Source organism: Vulpes lagopus, chromosome 11 (assembly GCF_018345385.1).
Source record: "Vulpes lagopus strain Blue_001 chromosome 11, ASM1834538v1, whole genome shotgun sequence".
NCBI classification, from domain to species: domain Eukaryota; kingdom Metazoa; phylum Chordata; class Mammalia; order Carnivora; family Canidae; genus Vulpes; species Vulpes lagopus.
The window spans coordinates 98147068-98165383 of NC_054834.1; the positions used below are offsets into that span (position 1 = coordinate 98147068).

Below are 18316 nucleotides of genomic sequence, written 5' to 3' on the forward strand. Positions count from 1 at the left end.
ACTTTGTTAAGGGTTTTTATTTATTTTTTTGAGAGAGGGACAGAGCACAAGGATAGGCAGCGGGAAGGGCAGAGAGAGAGGGAGAAGCAGACTCCCCACTGAGCAGGAGCCTGATGCAGGACTTGATCCCAGGACCCCAGGATCATGACCTGAGCAGAAGGCAGACACTTAACCAACTGAGCCACACAGGTGCCCTTGTTAAGGGTTTTTATCAGGAATGAATATTGTACTTTGCTAGATGCTTTGTCTGCATCTATTGAAATGATCATGTTGTTTTAATTCTTTGTCTTGTCTTTTTTTTTTTTTTTTTAGGTTTTATTTTTACATGATCTCTACACTTAACATAGGGCTTGAACTTAAAACCTTGAGATCAAGAGTCACATGCCCTACCGACTGAGTCATCCATGTGCCTCTATCATTTCTCTTGTTGATATGGTGTATCATATTGATTGTTTGCAAATATTTGTATCCAGGGGCACCTGGGTGGCTCAGTTGGTTAAGCATCCAACTCTTGATTTCAGCTCAGTTCATGATCTCAGGGTCATGAGATGGAGCCCTACATCAGGGTCTGCACTGGGGGGGTGGAGCCTGCTTGAGATTCTCTTTCTCTCTCTCCCTCTGCCTCAACCCACCTCCCCCATATAAGCAAATAAATAAATATCTGTTTGTGAAGCCATCTGGTCCTGGACTTTTGTTTCTTGGGAGTTTTGATTACTGATTCAATTTCATTGCTAGTAATCTGTTCAAATTTTCTATTTATCTTGATTCAGTTTTGGGAGCTTACATGTTTCTAGGAATTTATCCATTTCTTCTAGGTTTTCCAATTTGTTGATAGGTAATCTTTCATATTTTTTTTTATAATCCTTGTATCTCTCTGGTATCAGTTATTTCTCCATTTTCATTTCTGATTTTGTTTACTTGGGCTGGCTTGCTCGTTCGTTCATTCATTCATTCTTTCTCTCTTTCTGATGAGTCTGTATACAGGTTTATCAATTTTGTTGATCTTTTCAAAGAACCAGCTCCAGGTGTCATCAATCTTTTTCTTTTCTTTTTCCTTTTTTTTTCTTCTTTTTTTTAGTTTCTGTTTCATTTATTTTTGCTCGAATATTATTTCTTTCCTTCTACTGGTTCAGAGTTTTGTTTGTTCTTTCTCTAGCTCCTTTAGGTTTAAGATTAGATTGTTTATTTGAGATTTTTCTTGCTCCTTAGGGTAGATAGGTTTGTATTGTGGTAAACTTCCCCTTTAGAACAGCTTTTACTGCATCCCAAAGATTTTGGACTGTTGTGTTTTCATTTTTATTTATCTCCACATATTTCTTGATTTCTTCTTTTATTTCTTGGTTGACCCACTCGTTGTTTAGTAACATGTTATTTAACCTCCATATATTTGTGTTCTTTGTAGATTTTTTTCTTGTGGTTGATTTCTAGTTTCATAGTGTTGTGGTCAGAAAAGATGCATGGTATGACTTCAATCTTTTTGAACTTGTTGACACTGGTTTTGTGGCCTAAGATAGGATCTATTCTGGAGAATATTCCATGTATGCTTGAAAAGAATGTGTGTCCCACTGTTTTAGGATGAAATGTTCTGAATATATCTGTTAAATACACCTGGTCCAAAGCTACAGTTTTTTTAATCCATTTTGTCTCCAGATGATATATCGATTGATGTAAGGGAAGTTGTTAAGGTCCTGTACTATTATTCTGATACCATCACTCACTTCCTTTACATTTTTTATTAGCTGCTATATGTATTTGGGTGCTCCCATGTTGGGTGCCTAAATATTTACAATTGTTAAATCTTCTTATTGGATTGTTCCTTTTATGATTATGTAGTGTCCTTCTTTGTCTCTTGTTAGTCTTTGTTTTAAAGTCCATTTTTTAAATTTCTTTTTTTTTTTTAAGATTTTATTTATTTATTCATGAGAGACACAGAGAGGCAGAGAGAAAGGCAGAGACAGGAGAAGCAGGCTCCATGCAAGGAGCCCGATGCAGGACTTGATCCTGGTACTCCAGGATCACACCCTGATCACACCCTGAGCTGAAGGCAGATGCTCAACCACTGAGCCACCCAGGTGTCCCTAAAGTCTATTTTGTCCAATGTAAGTATTCCTACTCGGCTTCCTTTTCACTTCCATTTGCATGATAAATGCTTTTCCATTCCTTCATTCCTTCACTTTTTTCCTTTCCATTTATTTATTCTTCCTATTTATTTATTTATTTATTTTTCTAAAGATTTTATTTATTTGTTCATGAGAGAGACAGAGAGAGGCAGAGACATAGGCAGAGGGAGAAGCAGGCTCCCTACAGGGAGCCCAATGTGGGACTTGATCCTAGGACCCTGGGATGTGACCTGAGCCAAATGCAGGCGCTCAACCACTGAGCCACCCAGGTGCCCCCCCCCCAATTTTTTATTTAAATTTTAGTTAGTTGACATACTGTAATATTGCTTTCAGGAGTAGAATTTAGTGATTCATCACTTATGTTTAACACCCAGTGTTTGAGATGCCTGGGTGGCTCAGCGCCTGCCTTTGCCTCAGGGCATGATCCCGGAGTCCCTGCAGGAAGCCTGCTTCTCCTTCTGCCTGTGTCTCTGCCTCTCTCTGGGTGTCTCATGAATAAATACATAAAATCTTAAAAAAAAAAAAAATAACACCCAGTGCTCAACACAAGTGCTCTCCTTAATACCTGTCACCCATTTAGCCTATTCCTTCACTTTCAATCTGCACGTATCTTTAGGTCTGAAATGAGTCTTTTATAGGCAGCTTTTTTATCCTATGCTTTTTTATCCATTCCTATGTCTTTTGATTGGAGCAGTTAGTCCATTTACATTCAGAGTAATTATTGATAGGTATGTACTTATTGCCATTGTGTTTCTTGTTTTATGGTGGTTTTTATAGGTCTTCTCTGTTTTGTCTCTTGCTTTCTTCTCTCACAGTTTGCTGGCTTTCATTAGTGATATATATTTGGTTTCCTTTCTATTTTTTTGCATATTTTTAACTGTTTTTTGATTTGTGGTTACCATTAGGTTTATATATAACATCTTATGCCTATAGCAGTCTATATTAAGTTGATGGTTGCTTAAGTTTGCACCCATTCTAAAAGCACTAAGTTTTTATTCCTCTCCCCGCCATGTTTCAGGCATATGGTGTCATACTTTATGCTCTTTTATTTTGTGAAATAAAAATATCCATATTTTTATGGATATACTTAAATTACCACTTTTGTGCTTCCTACTTTTCTTACTCTTGCTTATGGTCTTTCCTTTCTACTCACAGAGTTCTCTTTAACATTTTTTGTGGGGCTGGTATAGTATTCATGAATTCCTTTAACTTTTGTTTATTATCTGGGAAACTCTTTATCTCTACCTCTATTCTGAATGATAGCCTTGCTGGATAGAGTATTCTTGGCTTCAGGGTTTTTTGGTATTTGTTTAGCACTTTGAATATATCATTCTGCTCTCTTCTGACCTGCAAAATTTCTGCTGAAAAATCAGCCAATACCATTATTGGGTTTTCCCTTATGTAACTGTTTTCTTTTCTCCTACTGATTTTAGAATTCTCTCTTTATTAGTACTTTTTGCCATTTTAATTGATATTTGTTTTGGTGTGGACCTTCTTGGATTGATTTTGTTGGGGCTCGCTGTGCCTCTTAGTTATGGAGTTCTTTTTCCTTCCCCAGATTTGAGAATTCAACTATTATTTCTTCAAATAAATTTTCTGTCCCCCTTTCTCTCTCTTTGTCAAGGATCCCTGTAATGCAAATATTATTATGCTTGATGGTGTCACCGAGTTCTCTTAATCTATTTTTATTTTTTTTTAAGATTTATTTATGGGATCCCTGGGTGGCGCAGCGGTTTGGCGCCTGCCTTTGGCCCAGGGCGCGATCCTGGAGACCCAGGATCGAATCCCACATCGGGCTCCCGGTGCATGGAGCCTGCTTCTCCCTCTGCCTGTGTCTCTGCCTCTCTCTCTGTCTCTCTCTCACTATAATAAATAAATAATAATAATAATAATAATAAAGATTTATTTATTTATTCATTAGCGATACAGAGAGAGAGAGAGGCAGAGAGGCAGAGACAAGCAGAGGGAGAAGCAGGCTCTTTGCAGGAGCCCCACGTGGGACTTGATCCTGAATCCCGGGATCACGACCTGAGCCGAAGGCAGACGCTCAACCACTGAGCCACCCAGGTGTTCCTATTTTTATTTTTATTCACTTTTCTGTCTCCTGTTCAGCTTGATTGTTTTCTATTACCTGTCCTCCAGGTTGTTGATCCATTCTTCTGCTGCCTCTAGTCTGCTATTCCCTCTAGTGTATTTTTAATTTCAGTTATTGAGTTCTTTATCTCTGATTGGTTCTTTTTTATGTTTTCTGTCTCTTTGTTGAAGGTCTCACTGAGGTCCTCCACTCTTTTCTCAAGTCCAGTGAGTATCTTTATGACCATTAATTTAAATGATCTATCTGGGACACCTGACTGGATCAGTTGGAAGAGCATGTGACTCTTGATCTCGGGGTTGTGAGTTTGAGCCCCGTGTTGGGTGTAGAAATTACTTAAAAATAAAATCTTAAAAAAAGAAATTATCAAGACTATTATCCGTCTCCATTTCATTTAGTTCTCTTGCTGTGATTTTGTCCTGTTCTTTCACTGGGGACATATTCCTCTGTTTCCTCATTTTATCTAATTCTCTGTGCCTGTTTCTATGTGTTAGGAAAGTCAGCTGTGTTTCCTGCTCTTGAAAATAGTGCCCTTTGAGCAGCCCGGGTGGCTCAGCGTTTAGCGCCACCTTCAGTCCAGGGCGTGATCCTGGAGACCCAGGATCGAGTCCCACATGGGGCTCCCTGCATGGAGCCTGCTTCTCCCTCTGCCTCTCTCTCTGTCTCTGTGTCTCTTGTGAATAAATAAATAAAATCTTAAAAAAAAAAAAAGAAAATAGTGGCCTTACAAAAAGATCCTGTAGTGCCCTGCAGTTCAGTGTCCCATGTTCACCAGAACCTGGCACTTTGGGGGTTTTTCACATGAGTGTTATGTGCACCCCACTGTTGTGGCTGAGCTATATTTGCCTTCAGTCCAGCCATCTGCGATGACTCTCTGCCCATTTTGGATAAAGTGTGGTCTCTGTGTTAGTTGGCCAGTCTGGGGCCACCTTGGGCTTGAGTTAAGTCAGACTAGGTATTTGCCAGAGATGTGGTAGCCCCAAAATGCAAGGAACTTTCCCTGTGTTGGCTCCTGAGAAGCTTTTGTTGGTGGGCCAGGCCTACAGTTAGACCGACTGTTTGCCCTCAACCCACTGCTGGGGTTGCAATCTGACTGGTATGTGTGATTACCCACCCCCCCCTGCCTATTCTGGAGTGGTGTTGGCCCCTGCTGGGGCTGCTTGCACATTGCCAGGCTTGTGGAACTGCTTTGGATAGGCTTTGGCCAAAGGCATATCAGAGGATACAGGTCCAGAGGAGAACCTGGGAGCAGGGCATACAGTGCCAGAAGGTCTGCACTGGTCTGCTGTGGGAGGGGAGCTGCATCTGCCTGGGAGAACTGCCCAGGCTGGGGTGGAGGGGGCAAGTCTGCAGGAGAGCATAGGGGCAGGGTGTACTATTAGCAAGCTAAGTGGAAAGGGTTGGCATTGTATTGGTTCCCACAGGTGTCTGTGTATCTAGTTAACTTGGGCTGTAGGGGAGGGAAATGGTGTCCATCAGCTCTTTTGTTCTTGGAGAAGTCTCCTAAAGTTCCCTGCCCCTCTAGCGCATGCTCTGAGATTAGTAAACCAGTCTCCCTCCTATATACCCCAGGCATTTTCCAACTGCTGCTTCTATGCTGTGTTTCCACAGGGATGTTTGTTTTGCTGCCTCTTTAAGGGAGGGGACTCAGTTTCCTGTCACTTTACTAGCTCTGCCAGAATGAAGCCCACTGATTTTTTAAAGTTCCAGGTGTTAAGTTCCACTGATTATTAAAAAAAAAAAAAAAAAAAACAAAAAAAAAAACCTCATGAAACCAGGCCCCATTGGCCTTCAAAGCCAAATGTTATGGGGATTTGTCTTCCACAAGCCATACCTGGGGTGCCTGGGGTAAGGGTCTGTCTCTCTCCTCTCTCCATGCTAGCAGCATCTCTCCTCTCCCTCCTATGGGCAATTACAAGGGTTCTTTTGGCTCCCAACACATCTCTGCCCTTCCTATCCTCTTTGATGTGGCCTCTTCTCTACATTTAACTGTGGAGAGTCTGTTCTGTTGGTCTTTGGGTCATTTTCTGGTTTATTTACAGCAATGTGGGTGTTATCTAATTGTGTCCATGGGATGAGATAAGCTCAGGCTCCTCCTTCTCTGCCATCTTTAAGCTTGTGCTCTTTAGTCTTCTGACCAGCTAGAATGGACATGACCCCATTGGAAACCACATGTTGGATGGGACTGTCGACATCCTGGATCCTTGAATGACTTCGTGGAGGAGGGTACCCTTTGACTTGTCACAACCCAGCTCTTTTTCGTAAGTGAGAACAAAATTTTCATTGGTTGAAGCTGTTGAAATTCTTGGGTTCATTTATACAGTAGCTAGTGTTATTAGTATTACAAAATTTACTCTCTTCAACTGGGGTCTTGGGGTTAAGAATAAAACCTAAAATACAAAAAAACAAAACAAAAACAAAAACAAAACAAAACAAAAAACCCCTAAAATACATAGCACTGCAGAGGAAGGCAAGAAGATTGGTATTGGAGGCTGAAAAGATGAAAACCCAAATTATTTAATAAAACCATTGTCCTCTGTTGCTTTGTGAGCAAAATGTCTACTGAGCCACTGCCCTAAAAGAGGTTGGAAAACCCAAAGATAGTGCACATTGGTTCTTTTTGCTTTGCTTAGTGTATCAGTATGAGTCAAGCTCAGGCGAAAATTGGCTGCCTTAAGGGGAGAAATGAAAGGGAATAGAATGAGTCCAGAAATTTGGAGTCTTCTGCTTTGAACCCCAAAATATAAGTGCTAACATAGAACTTTGAGCACCAAAAGCCCATTAAGAGTTCTTAAGCAGGTAGTTTCACCACTGCAGTTCAAGGATGCTTTCTTCACACTCAAGACTGTTTTTTCTCCAGGTAGCTTCAAGGTGGTTGCCATTACGTTGTAGGAGAGGAACCCCCATTAAGTTGGGGGTTAGGATGCAAAGAAGGAAATCAGGCTTGAGAGTTAGGTCTAGTGAAGAACCCTGTGTGTGCGTACTGGCACACGGAAATAATGGAAAACAAATATTTCAGAAGCTTAGTAAGTGTTGGAAGGGATTGTATTGCCAAAGAATTCTTGAACCCAGACTAGAAAATTTAGGTTGTTCAGGCCTTAAAACAGTCCTGGGTACCCAAACATGCTACAACAGCTGCACAGACTCCCAGAGAGGGCACTCTCCCCACTGACCACTTCAGATGTGGCCATGGAGGTGAATGAATGAGCAAGAACCTCACAGAAGCCTAGCGAGGTGCCACAGAGAACAAAAGACAAGGGGAGCTCCTCCCAGAGAGCAAAGTCAGCGTCTAATCAAGGAAGCATGTAACCGACCTTGTCAGGGCCTTCCCTCCCCTGCCCTCTATCCCCTTGTCTTTCACTTCTACTCTGAAAACTCTGCCTACTGCCAACCCCTACTCAAGGGATTATTTTCTCTGGTTATAGGAATTCAGGGGACACATTGGAAGTGCAAGGGCAGTAATGGCTCCAGAAACAGCCCTCAACTGCTGTAGGTGGACAAATACCCCAGTTTTCTCACCCTTCAGATGAGGAAACTGAGGCATGCTCTATGCTGTAGCTCAGAGTTCATCCGTGGGATTGAGTCCCCACTGCCCGTGGGGGAAATGGCTGGACAGCCCTCCCTACCTTGGCTTCCTTATTTTCTCTGCCTCACTTGTTCACTGCATACCCCCCAAATAAACCCCTTCTGGGGTCGGCTTCTGGAGACTCAAGATAGACTTTCTCCCACTGTCTGGGCAGGGGCCTCGTAATGGCTGCACAGTAATGTTTATGGGTGCCTTTCCCACATTTCTACCATCTTACCAATCCTCTTCTATAGATGAATAGTTGAAACTGGAGATAGATAGATGATAGATAGATGATAGATGATAGATAGATAGATAGATAGATAGATAGATAGATAGATAGATAGATAAATGTATGTTAAAACTTGTTATCCTCAATAGTAAACCTATTTTTTCAAAATGTTTATTTAATTCAAATTTATTATAGAAAAATTAAAAACAGATGAATGACAAGAAAAATGTTTATCCATTATCCTTCTACCTAGAAATTTTCATGGTTAGAGAATTAGTTTTAATCTGCTCAGACCCTTTCCATGCATTCATTTATTTATTCACCCATTTTTCACTATCCCTAATCCTTACTTTATGTTACTTAAAGTCAAGAATTTCTTTAATTTATAGGCTTTCATGGATTAACGACTGTTAAGGAAATGCTACCTTCAGGAGAATAAAAATCTTTTTTCAGCTTCATTGAGGCTGTACAATTGACAAAATTGTAAGGTATTTAAAATATACAATGTGATGGTTTTGCTATACTTTATGAAATTCATTTATTAAAAAAATTTTTTTTCTGGGACACCTGGCTTGCCCCAGTAGTGGAATGTGTGACTTTTGATCTTAGGTTCATGAGTTCAAGTCCTGAATTGGGCATGGGGATTACTTTTTTTGAAAAAAGTTGGAAACACCTGGGTGGCTCAGTCTGGTGAGTGTCAGCCTTTGGCTCAGGTCATGATCCCAGGGTCCTGAGATCAAGCCCCGTGTTGGGCTCCCGGCTCGGTGGGGAGTCTGCTTCTCCCTCTGCTCTGTCCCTACCCTGCTTGTGTTCTCCCTCTCTTCCTCTCTCAAATAAATAAATAAATAATTTTTTTCTTGGGCATTGCTGTGTACTAAGCACAATCCTAGGCATTTGAGATGCATCAGTAAACAGACAAGATTTCTTCTGTTCCTCAAGAAAAATGTATTCTAGTTCAGAAAATGAACAGTTTTACATATATATGTGTGTGTGCCACGGGGAGATGATGTCTGAGAGCAGCTGGGAATGAGGGGACCCCGCATGTCTTACAGACTTCTACTGTGTGCAAGACTGAGAGCCTCTGCAGGGTTTGGACCAGGAGTGACGTGATCTGATGAACATCATTAAGGAACCACTCTGGCTCCGGGGGCGGCAAGAGACTGTAGGGGAGACATGTGAGGTGCCACCGCAGTAATCCTGGTGCTAGGCTGGTGGCAGACGGGACCGCGAAACTTGCAGTGAGGGTGACAAGAAGTCGTTGGATTGGGGAAATGTATTTTAGTACAAGCCTAAAAGGATTTCCTGAAGGATTGGATCTGGATGCCAAAGAAAGAGAGGAGGGTGATTGCAGATGAATTGCAGGGTTCTGGCTTGAGCACTGGGAAGGATGTAGGTGCAACAAGTGGATTAGGGCAGGCTCTGGCTGGAGTGGGTTAAATGGAGAGGAGGGTCATAAGTTCTGCTAGGGACACGCTGAGTTTGGAATGGCGATGAGAAACCTGAGTAGGCAGCTGGATTTATGAGCCAGGAGTTTAGGGAAGAGGTCTCGGCTAGGGCAGATGGTGCTTGAAACCATGACTGGGTATGGTCAAAGGAGTAAGTATGGGCCAGGAAGAGAAGAGATAGGGGCACCTGGGTGGCTCAGGGGGTTAAACATCTGCCAATAGCTCGGGTCATGGTCCCGGGGTCCTGGGATAGAACCCACGTTGGGCTCCCTGCTCAATGGGGAGCCTGCTTCTTCCTCTCCCTCTGTTCCTCCTCACCCCTTGCTCATGCTCTCTCTGTCAAATACATACATTAAAAAAAAAAAAAACAAAAAAAACCTGGGAGGAAGAGGAGGAATGCAGGAAAGCCTGAGAAAGCAGAAGCCATGAGGCAGGAGATCCCAGAGGGTGGGGTTCTGGAAGCCAGAGGAAGAAGAACTCATATGAGGAGGAGGGAGCTGCCGCTGTTGCTGAAGGAGTTCATGACAGGAGGACAGAAATGACTCCGTTTTAGCAGTAGAGTAGCCCCTGGTGACCTTGACGCATACAAAACCTGACTGGAGTAGGTTTAAGAGGGGAGGAATTAGAGCAAAGAAATAGGGTGGGGGGGGGAATACAGCCAACAGAAGTTTTTCTGTTGTGCGCCTTGGAGGGGAGGGATGGGAAAAATAACAGCATAGATGCATGATAATCATAATGACCCAACAGTAACAATCAAATAAATTGATTTTGCCATAGGGCGCTAGAAGAAAACACCCATAAAAATGTTTTCAAAAGTGGAGTTTACTATACATCCCTCTCTAGAACTTACAACGTTTATAATAAATAGTGTGGCTCTACGTTGTCATTTTTTTTACATTGTCATTTTTAATGGCTCCAGAATATTCTGGTTTTTGAGGGTACCATAATTGGTTTAACCAGCCCCTTATCATTGGCTCTTTGGATGGTTTCCTTTTTTTATTTTTACTTTTTCACTTTTACATATTCACCAGAGACACACAGAGAGAGGCAGAGACCCAGGCAGAGGGAGAAGCAGGCTCCCTGTTCGGAGAGCCCGATGTGGGACTCGATCCCGGGACCCCGGGATCACACCCTGGGCCGAAGGCAGACGCCCACCCGCTGAGCCACCCAGGGGCCTCTTTCTTTTTCACTTCTTTAAACAATCATGCAGGGAACATCCTTATATATCAGTCTGATTTTCTGATTGTTGCCTTAGGTTAAGCTCCTAAAAGTGGAATTGCTGGGTCAAAGGGTGACACATTTTAAATAATTTTAATGCATATCAAATAGCCCAAATGTCCATTGTAGAATCGATCAAAGTCATTTAGGCTAATCCTTGATCACAGATATCTTTTTATTGTATGCCTGTTGCATACTGTTACATGTATCTGTGGGACTATCTGCTTACTGTCTGTCTCTGCCACCAGGCAGCAGACCAGTGGGGGGGGGGGGGGGGGGGACAGCACCTGTTTCGCTCTCCACTTCCAGCCCAGCTCCTGGCCCAGGCCTGCCCTTAGAGCAGGGTTGGCGAGTGAATGACTAATGTGGGGGCAGAATGAGCCGGACTCTCAGTCACCCCGAGTGCCTTGCGGGGTACCAGGTATTCAGCTATAAAAGTGTCTGTGGTTGACTAATGCATGCGTGAGGTTATGCCTTTTATAAAAGTCCACCTCCTCGTGTGGCCTAATGCGTGGAATGGCCATCCATCCTCCCCAGGTCCCTTGTTTGGGGGAAACACTCAGTCCGCCTCTACATTTTGGTGCAGCTCCCCGCTGCAGCCCGGCCACCCCTTCGCCCAACAAACCCTGCCTTCTCCGGCGCCGGGCACCTTGCTCCAGCGGCCAGCAGGTGGCAACAGTCGGTTACTGAAGTGACAGCGGAGCCCAGCGGAGGGACAGCTGGGCTGGGCCCCGCCTGTTGCCCTGGGCTGTCTCCCTGGGCTCGGTCTGGCCGTTCCCCCGAAAATGCCCTGCAGGCCCGCCTGGCAGGCTCTTTCCGGGGAGGCAGGCTGCTCAGGTGCATTCTCGGGGACTCCTGGAGCGGGGGTCTCCCCCAACAAGTGTCAAGAAAGAGGGGTCAGGTCTCAGCCCCTAAGAGAGTCCAACTGTGCCTTTTCATGTTCCAGTATTTACATTTCCAAGGAACTCTCCACTGGGCAGCTCAAGAGCCAAAAACCTTCATTTGAAAATCCGGACTTCTTCAGTCTCGGAGATTTTATCCAGTTCACATCAAGTGACCTGCCTGTCACAGTCTCAGTGTGTCTGAAATAATCCATTTCTGTGAATTCTTTTTTTTTTTTTTTCAGCCCAGCTCAGCGCTATGCAGACAGGCTGATGCTTTTTTTTTAAAAAGATTTTATTTTTTATTTGACAAAGAGAGGACAAGTAGGGGGAGCAGCAGAGGGAGAGGGAGAAGTAGGCTCCCCATTGAGTAGGGAGCCTGCCGTGGGGCTCGATCCCAGGATCCTGGGGTCATGACCTGAGCTGAAGGAGATGCTTAACCAGCCACCCAGGCGCCCCCAGGCTGGTAGGTTCGTACAGCTGTACTGGATCTGTAATCATCGGATTACGGAAATGCCTCTTGGGACCTACCAAACAGATTGCAGCCCACCTACCATGGGTCACCCCATCTTGGTGCCGCTTTTTTCCAGTGGCGGGGATGGATTTGCCCTTGTCCCCCTACCTTTAGTCTCTTCTTTGTTCCCTTGAGACTAAAGATAGGGAGGAAGTCACCGTTTGGTGAGAACCTGATGTGTACCAGTTCAGTGTCACAGCAGCCCGGTGGGTGGTGGGGTCACGGTGGCCAAGGCCACTTAGGTCGTAAGTAGCAGAGCTTACCAGGGCAGGAGTCTGCTATTTCGGATTCTAAGTATGTTGCTCCATCTGTACACTCATAGTCCTGACTGTGCTCCAAGAAGCCCCTGGGAGGCGGCCACGAGAGCAGGGCAGGGGGGAGAAGGTGGAAGGGGACCACGTGCCCTAAGGGTGGAGCTTCTTGTTCCCCAGCCTTGCTTCATCTAGAACTGCACTGTGACTTAAAAGAAAAAAACCGTGTGTGTGTGTGTGTGTGTGTGTGTGTGTGTGTGTACTGTCCTTCTAAAAGAAAAGCTTAAAAAAATAAAAAAAAGAAAGCTTGAGTGAAAGATTTGATAAATATGTAAAGTATAAGAAGAAGAAATATCTGAGAACCCAATCACGGTATATGTCGTCTTGGTACGTTTCTGACACAGCGGAGTCACCGCCAAGTGTGAGCTGTGGCTGCGAGACAAAGCAGAGCTCGCAGGGCCTTGGCCCCCTGCAGCTCCGGGGTCTAGCCCCCTGACTAATTCAGGAAATGCTTGGGTGGCCAAATTCTTCTGCAGTCGGCTTTTCATATTCTCTGGGATGGACACAAATAAATGGGTGGGATGCCAAATCGAATGTGCTCTATCCCTACCCTCCGCCTCTAACGAGGGGTGTGTTTTCAATTTTGTCACCCAGATCCCGGGAACTAGCAATCGGAGGGAAAACGGAGGCCTGGGACGCCAGGGTAAAGGACACATGAAAAGAGGGAGTGGGGGACACCTGGGTGGCTCAGTGGGTGAGTGTCAGCCTTCGGCTCAGGGTGTGACCCTGGAGTCCCGGGATCGAGTCCCATGTCGGGCTCCTGCGTGGAGCCTGCTCCTCCCTCTGCCTGTGTCTCTGCCTCTCTGTGTGTCTCTCATGAATAAATACATAAAAATCTTAAAAAAAAAAAAAAAAGAGAAAAGAGGGAGTGGGAGGAAGCCTCAGGCTGGGTCTCTGGAGCAGGAGGGGACACAGAAGGGGGAGAGCTGGTCAGAGAACCAGAGACTGAGAGACAAGTGCCAACAGTCTCTTTAGGAGTTTGCTGGATATTTAAAACACACCTCCTACCTTTGGCATCTTCTCAGGAGGCAGAAAGATTTGAATTGTTTTCAGTTCTGTTTTTCTGCAGGTCTGAACCAGTGCCAAGACCAGACCGGGTAGGAGCCTGGGTTTACATCGGTTACATAAGCAAACCAGTTTTTGCTGTGCTCTGAAGGAGTCAAAATCATGAGTGTTTTTCAGCTTCCATCTTGTCAGCTGCTTGAGTTTCTATTCTGAGAGGTGCTAACTGTTAAACATTGTTATTCACTTGTGTTCCCTAAATAACTTTTAATTAGTTTTAATTTGGACCAAGAATGTTCTAGTGTTGACACAGTGACAGGAATTATCAAAAATAAAATTAATAAAGAACTCACTTCAGAAAAAGGCTTGCACTAATATTACAGCATTTTCTAATGTCTGTCTCAGCAGAGACACAGGGAATTTAAAATTTTAAATTCTGTTTTTTGGTGATTTTCCTCAAAGCAATAATCGCATTGGGATAAAGGTTACTTAAACATTGTTTTTCACCTTGCATGCATTTTTCACAGTGGAACTTTTCTGTTATTTTACAGTGGGATTAATGCACTGGGGCAAAAAAAAAAAAAATGTAACCAAATAAGTAACTATGTAGCCTTTGAAATCTTGTATTTTGCTGGAGAGTGACTTGTATTTATTGAAATAAGAGGCACAGTAATACTTTCACCTTAAAAATTGCCAAAGAAGGGGTGCCTGGGTGGTGCAGTCGATCAAGTGCCGACGCTTGGGTTTGGCTCAGGTGGTGACCCCAGGGCCATGAGATCGAGCCCCATCACAGGTTCCATGCAGGTTCCATGCTCAGCAGGGGGTCTGCTCGAGATTCCCTCTCTAGCCCCCCCCCTCACTGCACATACACACTTTCTCAAACACATCTTTTTAAATAAAATAAAATAACAGAAATTACCAAGGAAAAGTTTGTGGGGCACCTGGGTTGAAGGTTGAGGTCTCCCTTCAGCTCAAGTGGTGACCCTGGGGTCATGAGGATCCCATATTGGGCTCCCTGCATGGAGCCTGCTTCTCCCTCGGCCTATGTCTCTGCCTCCCTCTCTGTGCCTCTCATGAATAAATAAATAAAATCTTAAAAAAAAAAGAGAAGTTTGTCATGCCTCTCAGAATATCATAAAGCAGACAATACAAGGAATTCAAAAATACTGTTGGAGTCTTTCAATCAAATGCCCCCCTTTCCCCTCAGTTGACTCCTAACCATTCGGACCTGATTCTCACAAAGCCTCAAACATCCCTTTGGCTAAAAAGTGACCAACTCTCAGAGAGCTAGTGATCTCGGGGTCAGCCCTTTATCTTTTCCTAAGTGGGTGGAACTTTCTGAATCCTGCGGGGTAAAAATCTGGCAAAAGTCAAAGAGAATTTCTGATACGTCAGTGAAATACCCCATGAGGATGCTGCACATGGCACTGATCTAAGCATGCTCCAGTTTAGTTCAAAAACCACAGAGACATAAATGTACGAGCAGGTTTCTTGAGCGGAAGCAAGCCTGCGACGTGTCAGCTAAATCCCCAAGCGTAGTGACCCACTGTAATCCTGTTTACAGACACATTTGCCTCATCTTCTCCCCAAATAATTGGTTTGGGGAGCACTTAGCTAATTGCAGGTGAACAGGATGAGCCTTCTGCACAACTGACAGAATTATTTAGTGTTCTGGACCTCAGCGACAGAGAATCTGGACGCACGTGACTCTTCAGGGGGTTTCACCTTATTTCTGTGTTAGAGGCCTTACAACAAATGAAGACATTTGTCGGCTTCAGGTGTTACCTAGCTAGACTCCTATCTAGCTGAGACTGACTTTTATGCAAGTACTATTTTATCTGTCATATTAATTTTTTAAAAAGATTTTATTTATTCATGAGAGACACAGAGAGAGGCAGAGACACAGGCAGAGGGAGAAGCAGGCTCCATTAGGGAGCCTGACGCAGGACTCGATCCCGGATCTCCAGGATCGCGCCCCGTGCTGAAGGCGGTGCTAAACCGCTGAGCCACCCGGGCTGCCCTGTCATATTAATTTTAAGGACATCAGCCTGTGCTATGGCCATGACCGGTTCGATTGCCAACATCTGTGTGTTCTTGCTGTGGGCTGCGGGCCGTCTCGGTGTGTTGGTGGTAGGAGCTTAGTGTGGACATGACTCTGGCAGGTTGGTGGGACTCAGGGGTACCTGGAGCTCCTGGACAGAGATGTGCATCTGTCTGAAGCTTTGATTTTACTTGAAGACCTGGAGAAAAAAATTAATCAGTTTAACCATTTATTTAATGTGCTGCCAGTTCTTTATTTAATTTGCTGCGAAGCAAACAAAATTATGCATTAGCAGTGTTATGACTAAAACCCAAATGTTGACTAATACTTACAGTGATAGAATAACAACTTGTAAACCAAGAAGTGTGTCTGTTTAGCTGTCAGAATTCCAGCCAGAAGCCAACTGGTGATGCTGAGGAAGAAGCAGGATGACACTGGTCCTCGGAGAGTGATGAGACATGACCCCACCCGGCCACCAGGTGAGGCTGGACAAAGCCTGCTGCTCTCGTCTCCTGTCTGCGTCCTCTGTGGTTGGACAGGAACTCTAAGAACTATTGGAAGAAGGAAAAGGAAACCTCTAATCCAAGGGAACGGGACTCATCCTGTTAGGCGAGATCTTGAAAAACCTGGACCAGCTGAATGTGGGCGGAGCCACTAAGGCAGTTCCCTCCTACCTCAGCAAAGACTGCACCTGGGCAGGAGCTCTCTGAGGTATAAGGGCATCCTCCAAGACTGTCCCCAGTGCTCTCCCTGAGCTGGCATGGCACCTCCCGACTCCTGGTGCTTGAGTCTCTCTACCTTTAATGAAGACCACCCTTTGGCACCCCATCACTGTACCTCTGCTCCCCACCAGCCTGCCTACTGGGGGCAACGCAGCTTCGCTTGGGTCCAGTTCTTGCCTGTGAGAAGAGCCTCCGCCCTTGACCCTGGTCCAGGCTTCTAGTTCCTGTCTCCAGGTGGCCCACTCGTAGGACTGCAGACTGGGCCCAACCAATGAAGAACTTAAAGCCTGATTTTTCTGTGAAAATAAATACAGATGCAAAATTCACGTGGATGTCTAAGATACAAGACCTCAAATGATGGGTGCCGTTCGTGGTCCCTATGAACTGTTCCTCAGCCCCTTGGGCATACCTTCCTCCTCCTCCACCCTCAGCGTGTCACCCGCAGACCGGTTGGAGAAGCCCAGCTCTGGGAGACTGCGAGGTGAAGGAGAGAGCCCACATGGGAAGTCCTCCCTCAGAGTCGGAGGCCGTGCTCCTCAGAGGGCATGTGGAAATTCCTTACAGTTCCAGATACTTGGCCTCCTAACCCAACGTGAGGCAATGCTTTATTCCCCCTTTCTAATTCGCACAAAATGTCACAGGAATAAAGCCAGTTTGGGTTCTTAATGGGCTCGTAAAATGTGCCAATTTTGTACAGACTGCTTTTATCTATTTTTCTGTAAAATTGTTTTCAGAAGCGTTTAAAGTTGTTTGTGAAATTCAACTTTCTGTTGCCTGTTTTTCGTTTCAAGAAAGATAAAGGCAGCTTTGGCTGCTGCTGGGGACCCTGAGCTCCCAGAGCACGGGATGGGGGTCCGGGGACTTCCCGGCTTGGACATGCTGCTCGCAGTGTGGCGCACCTGCGCTCGCCTCCACCCTCCTCCTGGGCCGTGCAGGCGCTGGAAGCCCCCTCTGAGTGTGAGGCCCTCACTATGCAGGGGGCTGAGGATGACAGGGAGGGGGTCTCCTGTCCCAGACGAACAACAGCCTCCTGTCTAGACAGGCCCAGTCCCTGGCCTCTTCCCCTTTCTCCTGCCCTGGGGGCTTTCAGGACACATCTTAGGTGGGAAGAAATGCACCACGAGGGGTCTCTAGTTTGAGATCTGATTGCTATAGTCTCGTTCCAGCCAGGACAGTTCTTGGTCTAATTCAATTAATTCTGGACTAAGTTTGAAGGATCTGACCCTTCCCAGGCAGCCCCTCAAGCTCTGCCTCTTAAAAATATAATTTCCCAGAGACGGGTCTTCGGCTTATGTTTCCTTGAGAAGAATAACTGGCCAATTTGGAGGACTCTGTTTCCATTCTGTATCTGTTTCTATTTTGGCAGCTCATTAGCGTGTTGGTTAGGAGGCTCTTGTGTGTGTATTAGAGCTGTCACCCTAGAGCGTGTTGGCAGGGTCCTGGCTCTGGGACAGACACCCCTGTCCACCCTAGTTGCACAGGCTGATGTGTCCCTTTTGCCCCAAACTGGAGCCTTCTTTTGCACTAGACGCATGAGCACTGATACCTTGCAGACAGAAATTCATCCCTGAGATGAAGCAGATTCATCATCTGCTACCTCGCAGATGGCTTAGGAAGGGCAAAGAAAGATTCAGAGGAAGTAAGCTAAGAAAGTGAGGGATGTGGGAGTCTAACCGGGTTCATTCTAAGGGACACACCAGGCAGCTTCCTGGGAGTATGGCCTGAATCACCAGATGGGACTTGGTATGGGGGAAAAATAATCCGTCTTCAAGGAGGAGAGGCTGAGGGCAAAACCTGGCGGTCTGGAGGTGGGGATGGGGGTGGTGTGGGGGCTGAAGATGTGGGGTGAGGGTGGGGAGCTGGAGAGACAGAGCAGACTGGGACTGAAGCAAAAACTCAGCACGCCAGGCAGCGCTGGCTCAACAAGGACCCGTGGCCCTCCGTGTTTTTGTTTTTGTTTTAAGATTTTATTTATTTATTCATGAGGGACACAGAGAGAGAGAGAGAGGCAGAGACACAGGCAGAGGGAGAAGCAGGCTCCATGCAGGGAGCCCGATGCGGGACTCCATCCCGGGTCTCCAGGGTCACGCCCTGGGCTGCAGGCGGCGCTAACCGCTGGGCCACCGGGCTGCCCCACTCTCCGTGTTTACCTGCCCTGCAATTTCTCACACTT

General features: G+C 45.3%; 1 protein-coding gene across 1 annotated transcript in view; it reads left to right on the forward strand.

Moving 5' to 3' along the window:
* Positions 1-16867, forward strand: part of LOC121471696 — a 77525-nt gene extending 60658 nt beyond the window's left edge. Inside the window, exon 6 of the mRNA XM_041722469.1 lies at positions 15799-16867. Within this exon, the coding sequence (XP_041578403.1) occupies positions 15799-16079 (281 nt within the window). The 3' untranslated portion in view covers positions 16080-16867. The remainder of the gene's footprint in view (positions 1-15798) is intronic.
* The last annotated feature ends 1449 nt before the right edge of the window (positions 16868-18316 follow it).